The sequence below is a fragment of the Malus sylvestris genome, chromosome 15 (assembly GCF_916048215.2).
Source record: "Malus sylvestris chromosome 15, drMalSylv7.2, whole genome shotgun sequence".
Taxonomy (NCBI): Eukaryota; Viridiplantae; Streptophyta; class Magnoliopsida; order Rosales; family Rosaceae; genus Malus; species Malus sylvestris.
Genome location: NC_062274.1, coordinates 9,556,431 through 9,574,968, shown reverse-complemented (window position 1 = coordinate 9,574,968; position 18,538 = coordinate 9,556,431). Strand labels below are relative to the sequence as shown.

The 18,538-nt window shown below is 36.2% G+C and overlaps 2 protein-coding genes across 2 annotated transcripts; one reads left to right on the top strand and one right to left on the bottom strand.

Annotated features, from left to right (window-relative positions):
• Window positions 1–36: 36 nt before the first annotated feature.
• Window positions 37–1,671, bottom strand: LOC126602580 (BTB/POZ domain-containing protein At4g08455). The gene is made up of 2 exons (XM_050269478.1): window positions 1,310–1,671; window positions 37–733 (listed from the first exon to the last, which is right to left on the bottom strand). The coding sequence occupies exons 1-2, from the start codon at window positions 1,553–1,555 to the stop codon at window positions 266–268; spliced, it is 714 nt and encodes a 237-aa protein (XP_050125435.1). The 5' UTR covers window positions 1,556–1,671; the 3' UTR covers window positions 37–265.
• A 7,457-nt stretch (window positions 1,672–9,128) lies between these two features.
• On the top strand, window positions 9,129–14,297 carry LOC126605251 (PHD finger protein EHD3-like). The gene is made up of 7 exons (XM_050272623.1): window positions 9,129–9,284; window positions 9,672–9,980; window positions 10,732–10,950; window positions 11,085–11,414; window positions 12,282–12,371; window positions 12,520–12,564; window positions 13,021–14,297. Exons 2-7 carry the CDS (start codon window positions 9,735–9,737, stop codon window positions 13,888–13,890), a joined length of 1,800 nt encoding a protein of 599 aa, XP_050128580.1. The 5' UTR covers window positions 9,129–9,284; window positions 9,672–9,734; the 3' UTR covers window positions 13,891–14,297.
• The last annotated feature ends 4,241 nt before the right edge of the window (window positions 14,298–18,538 follow it).

The following is an 18,538-nucleotide window of genomic DNA, read 5'->3' as shown; positions in this document are numbered from 1 at the left end:
AAAAAAAAGAAAGTTCAAAAGAGAGAGAGAAGCCAATGAAAACACAGCGAGAAAGGCAGATGCCATGGGCCTTGGAGATTAGTAAAGTGATGCCCCACGCCAAAATGCACCATGTGCTACCACAAACAGTTTACCACTTGATATTTGTATCTTCACTAGCTAGTTCCTCTACTTAATTATACAAAGAAACGAGAAGACCAATTTGAAACTCGTATGATCATATCTTCACAGAATAATCCTAGATTCAGGTCGGGATAACGAGCACCTATGTCTTCATGGAAGAATCCTTCTGGGCAGCAGTATTCACCTGTTTAGAGAGATAAGCTTCATAGATTTCGACTACAAGTCGTGGATCTTTCTCCACTAGCTCCACGTACTCCTCCCGGGTAGTAAGCTTGTCCATGTTGTCTGTGATCAATGTCAATGCTGAGTCAATGATATGCTTCGCATTATGCTGGTGCGCAAAGGTGTAGCTCAAAACAGAATTTTCCCAGTTCAGTTTTGACACCAAGAACTTCTCGCAATGGACCTTGAGATGCTGCACTTGGTATTTTTCAGCCAGTACTAGGAGGTTACACGCCATGTCCTCGTCAAGGCATACCTCTGCCGTGTAGAGGTAGCTGACGAAGGCACGAAGGGCGTCATAGGACACATCACTGATCTTGATGGTGCCACTCAGGCTCTCTTCCATCTCATTCTCAAGCATGGCTTTGAACACCGGAGAACGGCTCACCTGGATAAAGCGACCAAATGCTTGAAAGAAATTCAAAGACGGAAACGCTAAAACAGAGCTATATTTCCCACGAACATTTGATCTACTCAAAGCATAAAGCTTTCCACATGAACAATAAACTACATCAAACACAAATGGAATAACAATGCTCACGGATTCATAACACCCTATATATAATCAAACAAGTTTTGTTTAATGCCTCTCAATGAATGATATATGAACTGAGTCATAGATTCATAACACCCTATATATAATCAAACTGAGTCATTAGAACAATATTTCTAATCAGACTATAATATAATGCAACTAAATAGTTAAAACCAAATTTACCAATTGATGAAAATCCCAAGACTTACCCAAATGATGGAATTGTTGAAAAGGAGAACACTTTTCCCAAAAGAAATTAGTAAATAGGAACTTGAATGTAAATTCTCTTCTCAAATTAACCATTTTCCAGTACCTACGTTTCATTCAGGCAATAAAGCAAACAACTTGTGCGCAAGCTCGAAGACCCACAATCACAAAGCTACCAACAAGTTCACAACAAAAACAAGGTAAATCTGAATGGGGACTGACCAAAACGGCCTTATGGGCGGGCACGGGCACGGGGGAGCCGGCGGAGGCATCCTCGGAGGCAACCAAAACGACGTCGGAGAAGGAGGTGGGGAGGGAGCGAGTGATGCGGAGGAAGGCGACCTTGGCCTTGAGGTCGTCGATCTCGCGCTTGAGCTCCTCCTCGGTCTCGTTGGCCTCCTCGTAGCACTCCTTGCAGGTGCCGGCGTCGTCGGATTCGTAGTGCTCCAGGCACGATATGCACTTCATCGTCTCCGTCGGATGAAATTAAAGAAAGACTGAGTGAGATAGTGGCGAAGTCGAATGATTAATGTTGTCGCAAGAGAGTGATTAATGTTGTCGCCAGTTTACCTCTCATAAACCATAATTGTCAAATAATCTATATAATTACTTTTTCTTTTTCTTTTTTAATTTTGAGTACATCGATATAATTTTACATTAAAGAAAATGAGAATTCAGCTAAGTCACATAATGTAAACTTAATTTGGTATCAAATTCATCATTAAAGTTAAGGAATTGAGTTTTCAAAACAATTTGATTTATTGGCATCCCAATTTTTAATGACGTATCATGTTTGAAAATTTTGAAATCAATAAATCTATATTGATTGCTTCTTTTTTTTTTCATCTAATATGAACTAATGTGCCACGACTTGATTACTTTACGAATTATATAAATAGTTTCAAATTATTGACGAGACGGTCTTACAAGTTCCACGCAACAAGAAGTTGTTGTAAATAACCAACAAACGTCGACCTAAAAGAAATTGCCATAGCCACTTTGAAATATTGTTTTACACATTCATTTTAATTTTTCATAAAACCCGTCATGCACTCTTCTTTTTTTTTTTTAATTTATAAAAATATTTTAAGTTGATGCAACACTAATGCGACAAACATATTAACAAGTAGGTGAGCCTCACTCATGCCACGTCAAACATTTAATAGATTTTTAAGGCTTTTGACAGAATATAACAAAATTAAGATGAAAATGGACTTCTAGGGAATAAAGTAGCGCAACTTAAGTTTTAAGAAGCAAAATGAGAACAAAGTAGAGTTTTAACAAACATAAAAAAAAAAAGCCAATAATGATTAAAAATACAAATATATAATGAGCAAACAAAAAAAGTAAGGATAATGCTGGTGTCCCTCACATAAGGGACTTACTTCTCCCTATTTACAAATAATATATTTTTACTGTCCGAACATTATAATTAGACTATTTATTTTCCTTATGATCACCTAAAAACTCTATATGCACAAAACTATTCAATTTAGAGATTTTTTTTAACCATTTATATGCGCAATGTTATAAATAGGCAAAAAATTAGAGAAATAACCTTTGCTAAAAGCGAGGACGAAGTGGTGTAAAATATCACACTGACAAAAGTATTGTAGATATTAGAAAATGAGGGATACTGAGAGTATTATATTTCTTCATTTTCTCATCTTGATGTTCGTCACACTTTGAACAACCGAAGTGCTCTATTTATAGAGCCACCTCAACGAAAACGTACAAAATTTACTATTAGCATGTGAAACTTTACTATACACATATGGGCAAACATACTCACTGTTTACAACACTCCTCCTTGGATGCCCACATATCAACATCAATTGCCTCATTAAAACCTTGCTTGGAAAAACCCAGCAGGAAAAAAAAACCATAGCGAAGGAAAAAGAGTACAACTTTACCCGGATGGTGTTGAGCATACTTATGTTGCCTCGTTAAAACCTTGATAGGAAAAACCAAGTGGGAAAAATCCTAATTGAAGGAAAAAGAGTACAACATGCATGTATCATGGATGCTCATCCTGAATTGTATCTCCCTCTGATTCCGCATTCTTCAAATTTGTAAGCCGACGTAATCCGATTCCCTGCACCAACTTCTGAAATGTGCACTTTGGTAGAGATTTGGTGAACAAGTCTACTAAATTTTCATTGGAACAGATTTGTCTGACTTCAATAACTTTACCCTTCTGAAGCTCATGTGCATTGAAAAATCTTGGAGATATGTGTTTAGTCTTATCACCCTTGATGAATCCTTCATTCATCTGGGTGACACATGTTGCATTTTCTTCATGGATGACAGTTAGAGTGTGTGTATTTAAAGGTAGACCACATGAATTCCAGATGTGATGGATTAGTGATCTTAACCAAGAACATTCACGACTTACTTCATGTAAAGCAATTATTTCCGAGTGATTGGAAGATGTATCAACTAGCGTTTGCTTTGTTGATTGTCATGAAATTGCAGTATCTCCATTAGTGAACACATATCTATTTTGTGAGTGGGCTTTATGCGGATCGGAGAGAAAACCAGCATCTGCGTATCTAACAAGGATTTGATCATTTGTGGGCTTGTCTGAGTAGAAGAGACCCATATCTGTTATCCCACGAAGGTATCGTAGAACATCTTTGACTCCCTTCCAATGACGAATTGTTGGAGCATAGTTGTACCTGGCTAACAAGTTAACTGAAAAAGCTATATCTAGTATAGTACATTGTGCTAAATACAATAAAGCACTTATTGCGCTCAAATATGATACTTCTGGACCAAGGACCAGTTCATCATCTTCTTTTGGACGGAATGAATCTTTCTTAATGTCCAAAGAACGAATGACCATTGGGGTACTAAGTGGATAAGCCTTGTTCATGCCAAATTGCTTCAGTATCTTTTCAATGTAAGCTGATTGATGGACCAAAATTCCATTAGCATAATGCTTGATCTGCAGACCGAGACAATATTTTGTTTTCCCAAGGTCTTTCATTTCAAATTCGCTTTTCAGATATTCAGCAATTTTATTGAGCTCTTCAGGGGTTCCAACTAGGTTTATATCATCGACGTATACTACTACTATAACAAATTCAGTATTTGATTTCTTAATGAACACACAAGGGTATATGACATTGTTGGCATATCCTTTTTTAATCAAATACTCACTAAGACGGTTATACCACATTCGCCCAAATTGGTTCAACCCATACAGTGATCGCCTTAATTTGATTGAGAACATACCTCGTGGTTTGTTAGTTGTTTCAGGCAACTTAAGTCCTTATGGGGCTTTCATATATATATCAGTATCTAATTCTCTATATAGATACGCGGTGATAACATCCATAAGTCGCATGTCAATTTTTTCTGAAATCACCAAACTTATTAAGTAACGAAACGTAATTGCGTCCATTATAGGAAAATACGTCTCTTTATAATCAATTACAGGTCTTTATGAAAAACCTTGTGCAACGAGTCTTGCTTTATATCTTGCAATCTCGTTTTTCCGTTGCGTTTCCTTGTGAATACTCATTTGTAACCCACGGGGTTTACACCAGGAGGGGTTTAGACTACTGGTCCAAACACATTTCGCCTTTCCAAGGAATTTAATTCTGTATGGATTGCATCTTTCCACTTAGGCCAATCTTGTCTCTATTTGCATTCTTCAGCAGAGCGGGGCTCAATGTCATTGCTAAATGTAATTTCAGTGGCTATTGCAAATGCAAATATGTCGTCAATGATTATTTCATTTCGATCCCACAATTCATTAGTACATGCATAATTTATGGATATTTCTTTGCTTTCATGTACTTCTGTCTCTTTAGGGACATGTGTCTCATCAATGACATTTTCTTTTTCTGGAAGTACAAAATCATGAATTGTGGATTTATCATTCATTTTCTGTTCCCGAATGATTTCATGTGGGTTCAACTGTGCCATCATCTTTCTCTTTCGAAGGGCTGAATCTTTTGAACCTAGGGGTCTACCACGCTTCAGACGTGCACTGGATGAATCATTCGCTGCCATTTTATTTTGTCCAACAGGGACATCAATTCTTGCAGGTGTGTTTGCAGTTGGTATATGCGACTTTGTCACTTTTGAAGCATCATTAAATGCATCTGGCATTTGATTAGCAATACCTTGAAGATGAACGATCATTTTCACTTCATTTTCACATTGAGTGCTTCGTGGATCAAAATGAGATAAGGTGAGAACAATCCATGTTAGCTCTTGCCGTTCTTCTGGAACGGTATTTTCTCCCCTAACGATAGGAAAACTATCTCATCAAAATGACAATCAGCAAAACGAGCTGTAAACATATCACTAGTCAAAGGTTCCAAATATCTAATGATAGATGGTGAATCAAAACCCATATAAATTTCCAGTTTGCGTTGAGGTCCTCTTTTTAGTTCGTTGTGTCGGTGTAATAGGCACATAAACAACACAACTAAAAACTCGTAAATGTGAAATGTTTGGCTGCTGTCCAAACATGAGTTATATTTATGAGTTTTGGTGGTTGGCTATGGGTCTCAGTCAAACCAATGATGCTGCATGTAAGATGACATGTCCCCATGCAGAGACTGGCAATTTTGTTTTCATGAGCAGAGTGCGGACTATTAATTGATGCTGCTTGATAAATGCCTTTGCTAAACCATTTTGAGTATGGACATGAGGAATAGGATGTTCAACATCAATGCCCAGTGCCATGCAGTAATAATCAAAGGTTTGAGATGTAAATTCACCAGCGTTATCAAGTCTAATGGACTTAATGGGATGATCTGGGAACTGTGCTCGCAACTTAATTATCTGAGCAAGAAGTATCGCAAAAGCTACATTTCGAGTAGACAATAGACAAACATGTGACCATTGGGTAGATGCATAAATCAAAACCATAAAATATCGAAATGGTCCACAAGGTGGTTGAATAGGTCTACAAATATCTCCTTGAATTATTTGTAAAAATAATGGGGATTCATCATCAACCTTAGTTGTGATGGTCTAATTACCAACTTCCCTTAGGAACAAGCCTTGCAAGGGTTATCATTTGAGACATCAATGTGTCTACTCAATAATGGATGTCCATTAGAGTTGGTAATGATTCTACGCATCATGGTAGATCCTGGATGACCTAGATGGTCATGCCAAAGCATGTAAACCTTTGAATTAATGAACTTCTGGTTCATGATAGTATATGCCTAAACTGTCTTTATGTATGTATAATACAATCCACTCGATAAACCATGCAACTTCTCTAATATACGCTTCTGGGTATCATTGGAGGTAATGCATAAATATTCCAAATTTTCTACACTTTTCGTTTCAATGTGGTATCCATTTAGACGTATGTCTTTAAAACTCAACAAATTTCGAATGGATCGAGTAACGTATAATGCATTATGTATGGACAATATTGTTACATTTGGTAACATAATTTGGGCTTTTACTGAGTCTTCAATTACATCTGATTGCCCTGATATTGTTGTTACCTTTACTTTTGCAAGTACCAAATCGATCTCGAAGTATTGAATGCGTGGTTGCGTTGTTTGCAAGACAAAAGTCTCCGCCATTGATCTTGTTTTAAGAATAACCATAATTTTTATCCATGTTCTTTGAGTAAAGAAAAAGCAGTTTATTCATACTGGTATACTACTTTTATTGAATTGAAAATGCGAGCATTAAATCACAAGTACAAATAACAAGAGTACATTAAACATAAATAATTCAATCGGACCCATAAACTTCATTCCCTCTTTCATTAATAAAGTATGTAGCATCCAGATGAGTTGTGTTTAACTGTCCTGATAAATTGGTCACCGGATCAGGGGTTTCCATTGGTTGAGCCTGGTCGAAGAAATTGATCTCGACACCCTTTTCCTTGAAGGAGGCTTGATACAGCTCCACCAGATGCTTTGGGGTGCAACAAGTACGCGCCCAATGTTCGTTGCTATCACACCTATGGCAAACTCCTTCAGGATTTCTAGGAGTGTTCATATGAGTTTTTCCTTTTTGCCGATTTGTATTTTTAAAGCTCGGGCCTGGATTATACCTTGGAACCTGGTTGTGAAACTGGACACCATGGTTCTTGCCTTTCCCATTCCACCGGCCTCGCTTGTCGCTACATCCTCATTTGTAATTATTGCCACGGGAGGATATGGTATTCCTTTAAAGGGAATCAACATTCACTTTTGGGAACGGTGTTGATTCAATATGTCGGGAATTATGGTTTTTCATCAGGATCTCATTGTTCTATTCAGCTACCAGGAGCACATATATCAGTTGGTTGTATTCAGTGAAGCCTCGCGCTCTATACTGCTACTGCTGAAGCATGTTAGAGGCGTGGAATGTGCTGAAAGTCTTTTCTAATAACATCTCCTCAGTAATAGTATCCCCATAGAGCTTCATCTGAGAGGTAATTCTGAACAATGCCGAATTGTACTCAGCCACTGACTTGAAATCCTGGATCCTTAGGTGAGTCCAGTCATAGCGAGCTCTTGGAAGAATCACCGTTGTCTGGTGATTGTATCTGTTTCTCAAGGCCTTCCAGAGGGCTAACAGATCTTCAACCGTTAAGTACTCGCTTTTTAGTGCCTCATCAAAATGGCGACGAATAAAAATCATGGCCTTCGCTCGATCTTGAGAGGATGAGCTGCTCTCTTCCCTGATGGTATCTTCAAGATTCGCTGCTTCCAGATGGATCTTGGTATCCAGTACCCAGGTAAGGTAATTCTTTCCAGTAATGTCCAGGGCAGCAAAATCAAGCTTTGCCAAGTTTGCCATTTTCTTTTCCGAAAGAAAAATGATGTGTGTAAGAACTTGCAATAATATATGTTCTGGAGGAATATATTGTTAGAACTTCTGGTTCTTACAAATTTTTGATCTTCAGGCCAAAATGATAAGTACTTGAAACTTCAGGTTCGAGATTTACATGATTAATGAGAAGGGCAATTGTACTGCACCATTCTCATCGAAACAGGTATAGGATATGCGATTATTTCACACCACTTTAAACAGCAGAAAAATTTAAATATGTAGAGCAAGGTGGATGATTATACTGTACCACCTAAAATTGCGATAAAATTTAAATATGCAAAGCAGGTGGACGATTATACCGCACCACCTAAAATTGCGATAAAATTTAAATATGCAGAGCAAGGTGGGTGATTATTCCACACCACCTAAAATTGTGATAAAATTAAATACACAGAGCAAAGTGGGTGATTATTCCACACCACCTAAAATTGCGATAAAATTTAAATATGCAAAGCAGGGTGGACGATTATACCGCACCACCTAAAATTACGATAAAATTTAAATATCAGAGCATAGTGGGTGATTATTCCACACCACCTAAAATTACTATAAAATTAGATTTGCAGTCCAAAATAGGCGATAGTACCGCACCATCTTGGATTGCATAAATAATCAGTGGGTTAGTAGTCAATATCTACACCAAACAAGAAATCACAGATATAAGTAACTGTTAGTTTGAGAACCAGAAGTAAACATGGTGCAAACAATTCTTCGCGAGGGTATATCCAGCAGTTGAGGCAGAGGAAGAAGAAGAACAGTAAAATCCTTAAAGGAAACTTTTTTTTTCTTTTTTTTTTGGCGAAGAGAAAATGAGAAATGATTAGAGAGTCGTGCTAATAACGTGTTATAAATAGGCAAAAATAGATAAATAACCTTTGCTAAGAGCGAAGACGAAGTGGTGCAAAATATCACACTGACAAAAGTATTGCAGATATTATAAAATGAGGGATACTGAGAGTATTATATTTCTTCATTTTCTCTTCTTGATGTTCGTCACACTTTGAACAACCGAAGTGCTCTATTTATAGAGCCACCTCAACGAAAACTTACAAAATTTACTATTAGCAAGTGAAACTTTACTATACATATTACTATACACATGTGGGCAAACATACCCACTGTTTACAACACGCAAAACAATTAAAAATTTTATTTAAAAATCTATAACCTCTTTTGACACACAAAAAAAAAAAAAAAAAAAAAAAACACTCAATAACCTATTTCTACAGTCCGAGTCGCAAACTCTTTCCGTGTGTTAAAAATTTCCCAGATAAGAGAGTAATCTGTAATCTCATCTTACTGAACCAGGTCTCCCACAAGTCATAACATCCCGCTCCTCCTCAGATTTCTAGGGTTTCGATTCTCTTTTGGGTGCTCCAAATTGTTCCCTCAGGTCAGCTTTCTTCTCTCTCGCTCTCTCTCTTTTGCACTTTGTATTGTTTGTGAGTTTTGTTTTCTGTTTGGTGGCCGAGAAAGTGTATGAACAGAAAGGAAAAGGAAAACCAAGTCTTGAACTTTAAATTCTCAGTTTGCTCGATGTAAGCAACAAATTGCGTTTTACTAAGGATTCGAAGATTTGGGTTGGTTTAGCTTAGTTGAATTTTAGATTTGTTTCTTAAGAGATTGAAAGCTAGAGACTTTGAAGTTTTGTATTTTTCTCGGCTACCAAACAATGGGGGATTTTACTGTGACCGGTTTGGTTTGTATGTCTTCTGGTATTTTCATTTTTTGGGTTTCTGAAATTTTCCAAGTGCTGAAAACATTGGAATTTGTAACCTAGGTTGCTGCTGTGAAACCCTATTTTTCGCACTGTGAAGTGTGAGAAAAGTAGGTTTGATTCGGAATGGGAGTTGAAGAAGGTAAAAGCAATGGTGGTAGTATGGAATGCGAGAAGGAAGTTGAATGCTTGAAGAGTGAATCCAATGGATTTGGTTTTGGGAATTCTACTGACATTGCCAAAGGCAGCTCTGGCGCAAGTGAGGGTGTTCGAACTTACAAGAGGCGGAGGCAGGCGAGGTTCAGTTGGGATAGCAAGTCACAGGATGGTGGGGGAGCTGATGTGGAATCATCGAGTCAATTGGCAAACCAGGTGCTTCCTGTAGCTCTTTCTCTGCGCTATTATTTCATGTTGACAAAAACCATATTCTTTATTACTTAGACAATTTGTAAAGCAGGACTGTAATATTCTAGTATGTTTGCTGATCTCCTTTCTCCCCTGTAATTTTTTGTGTTGAATTTTAACGGAATTTGACTTGAGCACTGGTAAGCTGTACTTAGTTTAGACAGAAAAATTAGCTTATGAATCACATCCTTATGTAAAAATTATAACAAGGCTCATAAATTTTGAGCGCCCAATGAGTTTAAAGTTTAGTTTTTAACTCGGAACAATGAAGACTTAGGGAGGACCACATATTACTTTTCTCATTAACGCATTTGAGAACTCATTAGGCTATTTAGGGGGCACTGCTAATAGGAGGAAAATGAGAGAGGTTTATTTTTCAGGGTAATTGTGAAAGAGAATTTATCGATTGCAAGTTGAATTTTTGTGATTTATAAAGGGTTAATCATTTTACTTGAAGCTTTGAAAATTGTGATTAACAATGGGAGCAATGTATGAGCATTCTTCCCTGGATCACGAATACCTCATTGTGGTGCTTTACAATATGGCTAATTTAGCTACAATGTGCTACAAATGTTATGTAATCTATGCTGTCCTGGAATAAAAAGTTGTATATACACACATAGAGATATATGTATGTCTTCGGTTACATTTCCTTCAATCCAGCCAATGGGACTATTTGGTCTTTTTTTTTCTCATTCAACATGTTTGATTTCTGTAGCGTCTAAAGGAACCAGTGGGCACAGATATACACAGTAACTCTTGTGAGCAAGTCCATGTTCGAATGAACAGTTCAGATGCATGCTCAGAGAGGAACTGTACAGAAGCTGTGCTGGAGAACATGTATCAGTCATTAGGCGATGATGAAGGTGGTGTACAAGTGTGCATCCGAGAAGCACTTGCACATTTTCGAGAGATTGATCACACAACGCGAGTTAAGGTTTGTGCTGCAACCAAGAGTTCGTGTGTTCTACATATAATAGCCAGATTTATAGGCTATTGGCCATTGCTTTCATACTTTTGAGTTTCAAGATAATTTGATTTTTAAATTCTGTTATATTTATTGTTTTGCAGGAATCTGGTGATCATGAGGATAGGCACCGATGCTGTTTTCTGACACAGTCTATATTGAATGGATCTCAAAAGGCAGCCAGCATGAATGCTGGTGTTGTATCGAATGGATTTTCAAATAAATCAAACCATCATACAGTTACAGCGATGTGTCAGCGTGCTTTTTATAATGTTTTAGTTTCCGAAACGTTCACCTCATTGTGCAAAGTCCTGCTGCAAAATTTTCAAGGAATCAAGGCTGACAGCGTTTTCGACTTTAGTCTCATAAACTCAAGGATGAAAGGGGGAGATTATGAGCATTCTCCAATGCTCTTCTCAAATGATATGCAACAGGCAAGTTGGATAGTCTTATGTTATAGCTGTCATGATAATACATGCTTATATTTTGCTTAATATCATGGTGTGAATGTGATAATATGTGGTTAATGATTCAAAGCATGTTTGGTACGACAGATAACTTTAAAAGTAATACTTTCATATGGTTACCATTTTGGGATGATTATGAACATATGATTGACGTATTTTCAGGATGCTCTTCGTTATTTGGTTCAAGTTGAAGGTATTGGTTGGTGAAATCTCTTTAAATATTATGGTCTCTGAATTTAATGTGTGCTGAAAAGAACAGTCAATTGGATACTCTGCTTTAGTAAGGCGTATCATGTTGATGGAATGAGATTTACTGCTATACAAATACAAACTCTAAAATCCTGCTTTGTGAAAACACTCATCGACTCTAATTCTTTAAAAGGTGATTTTGATAGTGAAATGATCTGGTACATGAAAATTTTGATCCCATCACTTGGCATATTTATGAGTGAAAAAGATTCTGTAAATGTTAGAAAGTACCAGAAAACTATTTGTACAAGCGAGGTTTGGATATTAGTTTTAAATTTTTTGCAACGTTTTGGTGGTCTTAAATTTTATTGGCTAATGTATGTGTCATGGTGAGGCATAGGTACCTGGAGACAGGTGAACATTTTTGGTTGCTTTCCTTTTGAATGACCATCTTTCTGATGCTTGATATACATGATATATGATTCTAATTGTTGTTTCTTTTTGACATGTATATGTGTGAATGATATACACTTTGAAATTCTCCCACCTGTTTCACTAATTATGTCTTAAAGTCTAAATTGTCTCATCATATTCCGCCTTTTTTTGGTGTGTCAATTACATATTCCGAACCTGAATATTTTACAGGTATGGAGAAAACTTCAAGTGATCGGTACGGACTTGATTTCTCTTGCAAGAAACCTCTCGGACATGTCTAGGGCTTCTTACAATGAACAGGTTAGGTGATTCAGTTGAAGAGATGTCTAGTCCAAATACCTGAAGATGTAGTTTAAAGAAATCTATTACTTCTAGAAATAACTTATTGTATGTTCACTCTGTGGTGTTGTAAGCCTGATCTCACAAATTATTTTATCTGTCATCTCAGGTGGGAGGTTCAATCCGCAATACATTGAAATATGGAAAAAATGAGGTACAAGAGTTTTCAAATTTTAACATAGAATTGAGTTTACTGAATCAGAGACATCTGATGAAATGTGGTGCCTTGGAAATAGAAATTTAGGAAACGTTTTCAGAAATCTCCTAATATTCTTATGTTTTTATGCTTTTAAGCTAGTTGTTTCTTTCACTTTTCTAACTATTGCCTATTTTCCTTTTGCATACTTGTCACTTGTAGGATTTTGCCCTCTCAGCATATTTAAGGTTTCATGTCTTCTGGGATATGTGAAAACAGTGATTTGTTTAATTATTGTGATGAGAATGGAGTCACCTGACAACTAAAGAATTCTGAAAACAATTTATGTGGTTTTCATTGTCAATCTACTTCATGTCTGGTTAAATGCATCTCAGTTATCATGCTTACGATTTTATTTCAAGGCATTGATCAGCTGTTTTTAGTAGTATACTAACGTTTGTCACTTTAAAACAGTTCTACCACTTGGGATCTGACCCTGATGCTAAACTGGAGCAAACAGAGGATTGTGGTGTGCACAGTGCATGCACTTGCAGGTGCTGCGGATGCCATGCAAATGGGAAGGATTGTTTAGTATGTGATTCATGTGAGGAGATGTACCATATCTCTTGCATTGAGCCTGCTGTCAAAGAAATTCCTCCAAGTTGGTATTGTAGTAGGTGCACTGCAAGTGGTATTGGATCACCCCATGAGAACTGTGTCGTGTGTGAGAAGTTGAACGTGGCCAAGACTGTAGTTGATGGAGTTGGAGGTGAAAGTGTTTCTACAGAAGAAGAAACAATCAATGAGACAGGTGAAAATTCAAAATGGAGTGCAGATGATGGAATCCAGCTATCGGAAGAAAGCAAAACAATTTGCAAAACTTGTGGACTTGAGGTAAAAACCAATGATAGTTTGAGGACATGTGGTCATCCATACTGCCCCAAGAAATACTACCATGTGAGGTGTCTGACAACTAACCAGTTAAGATCTTACGGCCCCTGTTGGTACTGCTATTCTTGCCTATGCAGAAATTGTCTCATTGATAAAGATGATGATATGATTGTGCTTTGTGACGGTTGTGATCACGGGTACCACCTCTATTGCATGGAACCACCACGCACTTCCATTCCAGCTGGAAAATGGTTTTGCAAAAAATGTGATACCGGAATTAAGGCCATACGCAAGGCAAGAAAGGCTTATGATAAGAAAGAAAAGACACAGAGAGCGAACTGTGAAGGTTTAAAGAAGTTGAAGGAAAAAGGGGATGACAGGGAATCAGAACAAGGTAGAGGGGGAATGGAGGTCCTTCTCTGTGCAGTCCATACTCTAGATAATGAAGAGTAAATGAGAATGAGACGGTTTTCAGGGAATGACATGTTTTCTTTGAGTAACGGATTTGATTTTTGTAGGTCTATCTCATGGCTAACAAGTCTGCGTTGGAGGCAATATTTTGGTAGGTTGTAAACTCTGTTAGATTCTGCTGACTTTTGGATACTTAACTCAGCGAAAGACAGGATTCCGAAATGGCTGTAAATTTAGTTTCGTTCTTGCTAGAAGTGCACAGTTTGAGAAAACAGGACGGCAGATTGGTAAAATGACCATTTTAACAGCCACCATTGAACATACTGGTGGTTTCTACTTTTGTAAGTAGTTATTTTTGAAAGGTATCAGAATGTAATTCTCCGCGCTTATGTTGTAAGACGATGAAAGTTGATCAAATTTCGATAACTAATGGAACACTTTTTTGAACATTTTAAGCTCCTTGTCGGGTCTTTCTTGTCTTGTGGTCTTATGTTTTGGTACATGATGCTTGATTTAACTTTTGCAAATGCTTCTTTATGCACGAATCTGCTCTTCATTGAGATTCTGTTTGGTGGACATGGACTTCATCCAAGAAATAAACTTGTGATGTTTTTTATTTTTGTTTTTGTTTTTGAGCTAGAGGTCGCATTTGGTGCGATGGCAAGTGCCTTCGCTCATGAGCGGTAGATCTCGGGTTCGAGACTTGGGAGCAGCCTCTCCATAAATGGGGGTAAGGTTAGCCGACATTCACCTCTTCCAGACCCTACGTAAAGCGGGAGCCTTGTGCACTGGGTACGACCTTTTTTTGTTTTTGAGCTACTGTTTTATACAATTTCAAAGTCTCTATCAACGTGATTGTTTAAGTTGGTAAGAGTTGTTTTCTACGCTAATCCAAATTTTAGGTTTGGGCCTCGTTACCAACAATCTCTCATGGTGGGCAATTTGTAAAAATAAAAAAAATGGGCTGAGATGATAACATGCTAAAAGATGATACATTTTTTTTCTCGACAAGAAACGATAAAGTGGTATCTCACCACAAACGAATACAGAAATGCCACTTTGGACGTTTCTCCAATGACTAAAAAATTTGTATGAAATGATAAAAATTTGGACTATTTCTTGATCCATGCCCTATCTTTTAGCAAAAGGTCATACTACTTCCAATAATGCAGGAGGTTTGATAAAAATTTGGACTATTTCTTGATCCAAGCCTTCAAACAAAAAACTTCAAAAGCAATACAAAATAATGCATTAAATATAGTAGAGGTATTTTTCGTTATTTTAACAGTGTTTTTTAATAATTTTTTTTTCGTACAGTTTTTTTTTTAATAAATAATTGGTATCTCACAATAGGCTAGCAATAATGTGATTCAATCAGTTCTTCATTAAATATTATTTTCTCTATTTTTAAACACATGCAAAACATCTTAAGATACGTGTAATGCTGGTTATAAAAAAAGGTCTTACGCACTGGATAATAATGTGATTAAATTAGTTGTCAAATGATTGTTTTTTTTTTTAACAAACGATATTATCTACACTAAGGGGGATGGGGTGGACTTAGTCTCACAATGAGCTAGCAATAATATGATTTAATCAATTGTTTATTAAATATTTTTTTCTCTATTCTTAATATAAATTCAATAGAGACCGACTTTATTATGTGGATTCAGCTGCTTTAATTGGTTTATGAGGGGTTTCTTCTAGCATGATCTAAGATTATTCATTTACTTCAAATATTTGACTTTTTTTTTTTGTCAATTTACGCATATAAATACATTTAAAACATGTAAGTCGCACGTAGCACGCGGTGATTCACAAAATGCCTTCTGCATGCGCTTGAGCGTGCTAGTTTTTCCAATAATGCACTGCAAGCTGAACTTTTGTTTTATGTATCCCTTAGAGCAACTCCACCTGTTAAGACGAAATATTAAATAACCTTTCGGAACTTTGACACCACCCTTTCATATGATTAAATTTGTATTTCAATTTGAGGACCCTCGATATGCTCTGCCTCTGTTGCTTTTACATATCACTTGTGAAAGTTTTGGAAGTTAACTTCCAAGTTCCTTCAAACGCTGTTTCAAATGTGGTACAAAAGAGAGAGAACCCACAAAGGAGAAAGTGAATTTGGTTCTTTCGTTTCGATGGGTAGAGTGGAGTGGAAGGATTGGTGTTGGTGCTTTTGGAGAGATTTTTCAATGTGTCTGAAATATAGTACCTATATTATATATAATTATACAAGTGGAGAGACATTTAAAATAATTTTTTTCTCAATTTGTATAATAAAGCATGGCATATCATCCCGTCCGATTAATCTAAGCTGTGAACATAAGTCTTGAAAGATTTTCAAAGTGCCCCGAAACCGAACACATTAAAAACTACATAGAACTTACATCGTCATTTTTTATATTAAAGATGCTCTGGCTATTTAGTGAGAAGAATAGGGTTAGTTGAAGCATCTTTTTGAATAAAAAAAAATATAAATTTGAGATGTACATTTCCATTTACATCTCAATTTATATAAAGAAAAAAAAAACTTAGAATTACATTCACTTTTCTCTCTTTAATTCGCAAGCCCGCCTCCTAAGATGTGAAAGTAGGATGTAAATTCACATATTTATTTACTTTTTGCGGCGAAGAATTTTACATCTTGCAGAGCAGAAAGTTTTTTGGCCAACCAAAAAGTGAACTTTTTATTTTTAAACATTTTGCATTTTCTATCAGCTATAAAAAATTCATTGCTAATCTGCTTGTACAGACTGAGTGTATAATTATTTATAGCTTGGCGCTTTGTATAGTTTCGGAGATGCTCTTTGAAAGGAATAAACTTCAAAGTGTGAGGTAGCACAAAGTTCATAAAAAGTTCCATTTTGAGAAAGTCTTTTTAGCATTTCGTTTACATAATGCATAGAAGTCTTGATAAGAAAATAAAAAAACGAACACTTGGGTCTGACAACCTATGTTCTACGTTTGTATATTTTATGTAGATATTAATGAGAAATTGGAGCATTGATTTATTTATTTATTTATAGTTTGAAAAGGTTTGTGATGGACTAGATTCTCGGCCACCAGCAGACCTGCCTGCCCTTAACTCTCTGCTTAGTCCAAAACATTATACTTCTGTTTTAATTATAAGATATGATGGTTGATAGTTCAATGTACTGCTGGAACAAGTGACGGTGGTTTACTTTCGGCCACCTAGTAGACGTGCAGCCTTTACTCTTTGCTTAGTCCAAAACATCATACTTTTGTTTTATTTTTTGATAATGCGGTTGATATTTTATTCAACAAAACCAAATCAAGACATTTCCTCGCAAGTTCCTTCTCCATGACCAGTGCACCACCAACCGAAATCTCATTGAATGCGATGGGCAGATTCATGTCAAGTTGTATATTATGTTAATATACAAGTTGATTACGGGCCCAAAGCAGGTGAAAAAGTTAAAAAGGGAAATTGGTTCGAATATCCCTCGTAGAAAACAGGTCCGGTCTTAAGACGTTCCCGAGCAAAAAAAAAAAAAAAAGCCTTGACTCTTTAGTCAAACATCCCGCGATTACAGATGTTTTGGATACGCATGAATTTTTGGTCCAAATAATCCACTTGACTTCAGTAAAATGATGGAATTAAAATATGTAATTTAAAATTAATTTTTTTATTGTACGCTATATTTTTTATTAATCTATACTAAAATGAGAGAGAAATGATGTGACATTAAAATACGATGAGTTGAAAAAGAAGACTAAACTCAATAAAGCATTATACGACTGGCACAACTCAACACTAGTTGATAATGTATGTAGAGGGCCAAAATCTTAATTAGTTTAAATAAAACTATACTTTCCTGGAGGTGGGTAAAATCTCTCCATATATATTGCGAAAACATAATCCAAAATGTGAGGTTTTACTTTGAGATTTAGATGCATTCAATTTATTTCATGCATGATATGGATATGGTAATTTAATGCAAGCATTAGAAAATGATAAACACACCATTTTTCTCTTGATGCGCACCATTTATTAACCTTATTTGTTGTTTTTTTTAATTAATTTATTCAATTTAATAGCAAAAAATAAATAAGAATATTGAGAAGCCAAAAATAGTGTTTAAATTGAGTTCTCCTCTCTCTATGTATATACATACATACATCATTACATACGCATTATTGTAGAATTCCACTTGGATTGTGTTTGAACTTCTCTTTTAAATTTGTCATGTGTTCTGTTATAGTGGTTACGAAGAAGAAATCTTTCAATCTATTGTAAATTTTAAAAGGGTTTCTTATTAGCACCTCATATATTGTTGGATACATCCACATTAAAAGTTATTATTGAATAACTTATATACAATAATATGTAATGACAATTTCGATCTCATAAATTTTTGTTTTAAATAAGTAACGACCATAATAACGTGAATATGAATATATCTTAAACAAGAAAATGTGAAGCAAAAGTATGATAGTCTAGTATAAGTAACCATCATTCCTAACTCACATCCATCTAATTTGTAAGATTTTCGTAACGAAATCATCTTCATCCAAGAGCCTTACTTCCATTACTTCATGCCAAAACCTATTCCTCTTCATTAATTAGCCTATCGAGACACTCTGTATCCTTCCCATTAGATGAACAACATGGATTAGGCAATGTATACAGCTTCCTGAGTTCCAGTAAAACCATAATATT

Excerpts from the sequence above, each read along its gene's own strand:
- LOC126602580 (XM_050269478.1), bottom strand. The coding sequence starts at position 1,555 with ATGAAGTGCATATCGTGCCTGGAGCACTACGAATCCGACGACGCCGGC. Across the intron at positions 734-1,309 it reads CCGCCCATAAGGCCGTTTTG|GTGAGCCGTTCTCCGGTGTT; the intron begins GTCAGTCCCCAT and ends CGCTTTATCCAG.
- LOC126605251 (XM_050272623.1), top strand. The coding sequence starts at position 9,735 with ATGGGAGTTGAAGAAGGTAAAAGCAATGGTGGTAGTATGGAATGCGAG. Across the intron at positions 9,981-10,731 it reads CGAGTCAATTGGCAAACCAG|CGTCTAAAGGAACCAGTGGG; the intron begins GTGCTTCCTGTA and ends TGATTTCTGTAG. Across the intron at positions 12,372-12,519 it reads GGGCTTCTTACAATGAACAG|GTGGGAGGTTCAATCCGCAA; the intron begins GTTAGGTGATTC and ends CTGTCATCTCAG.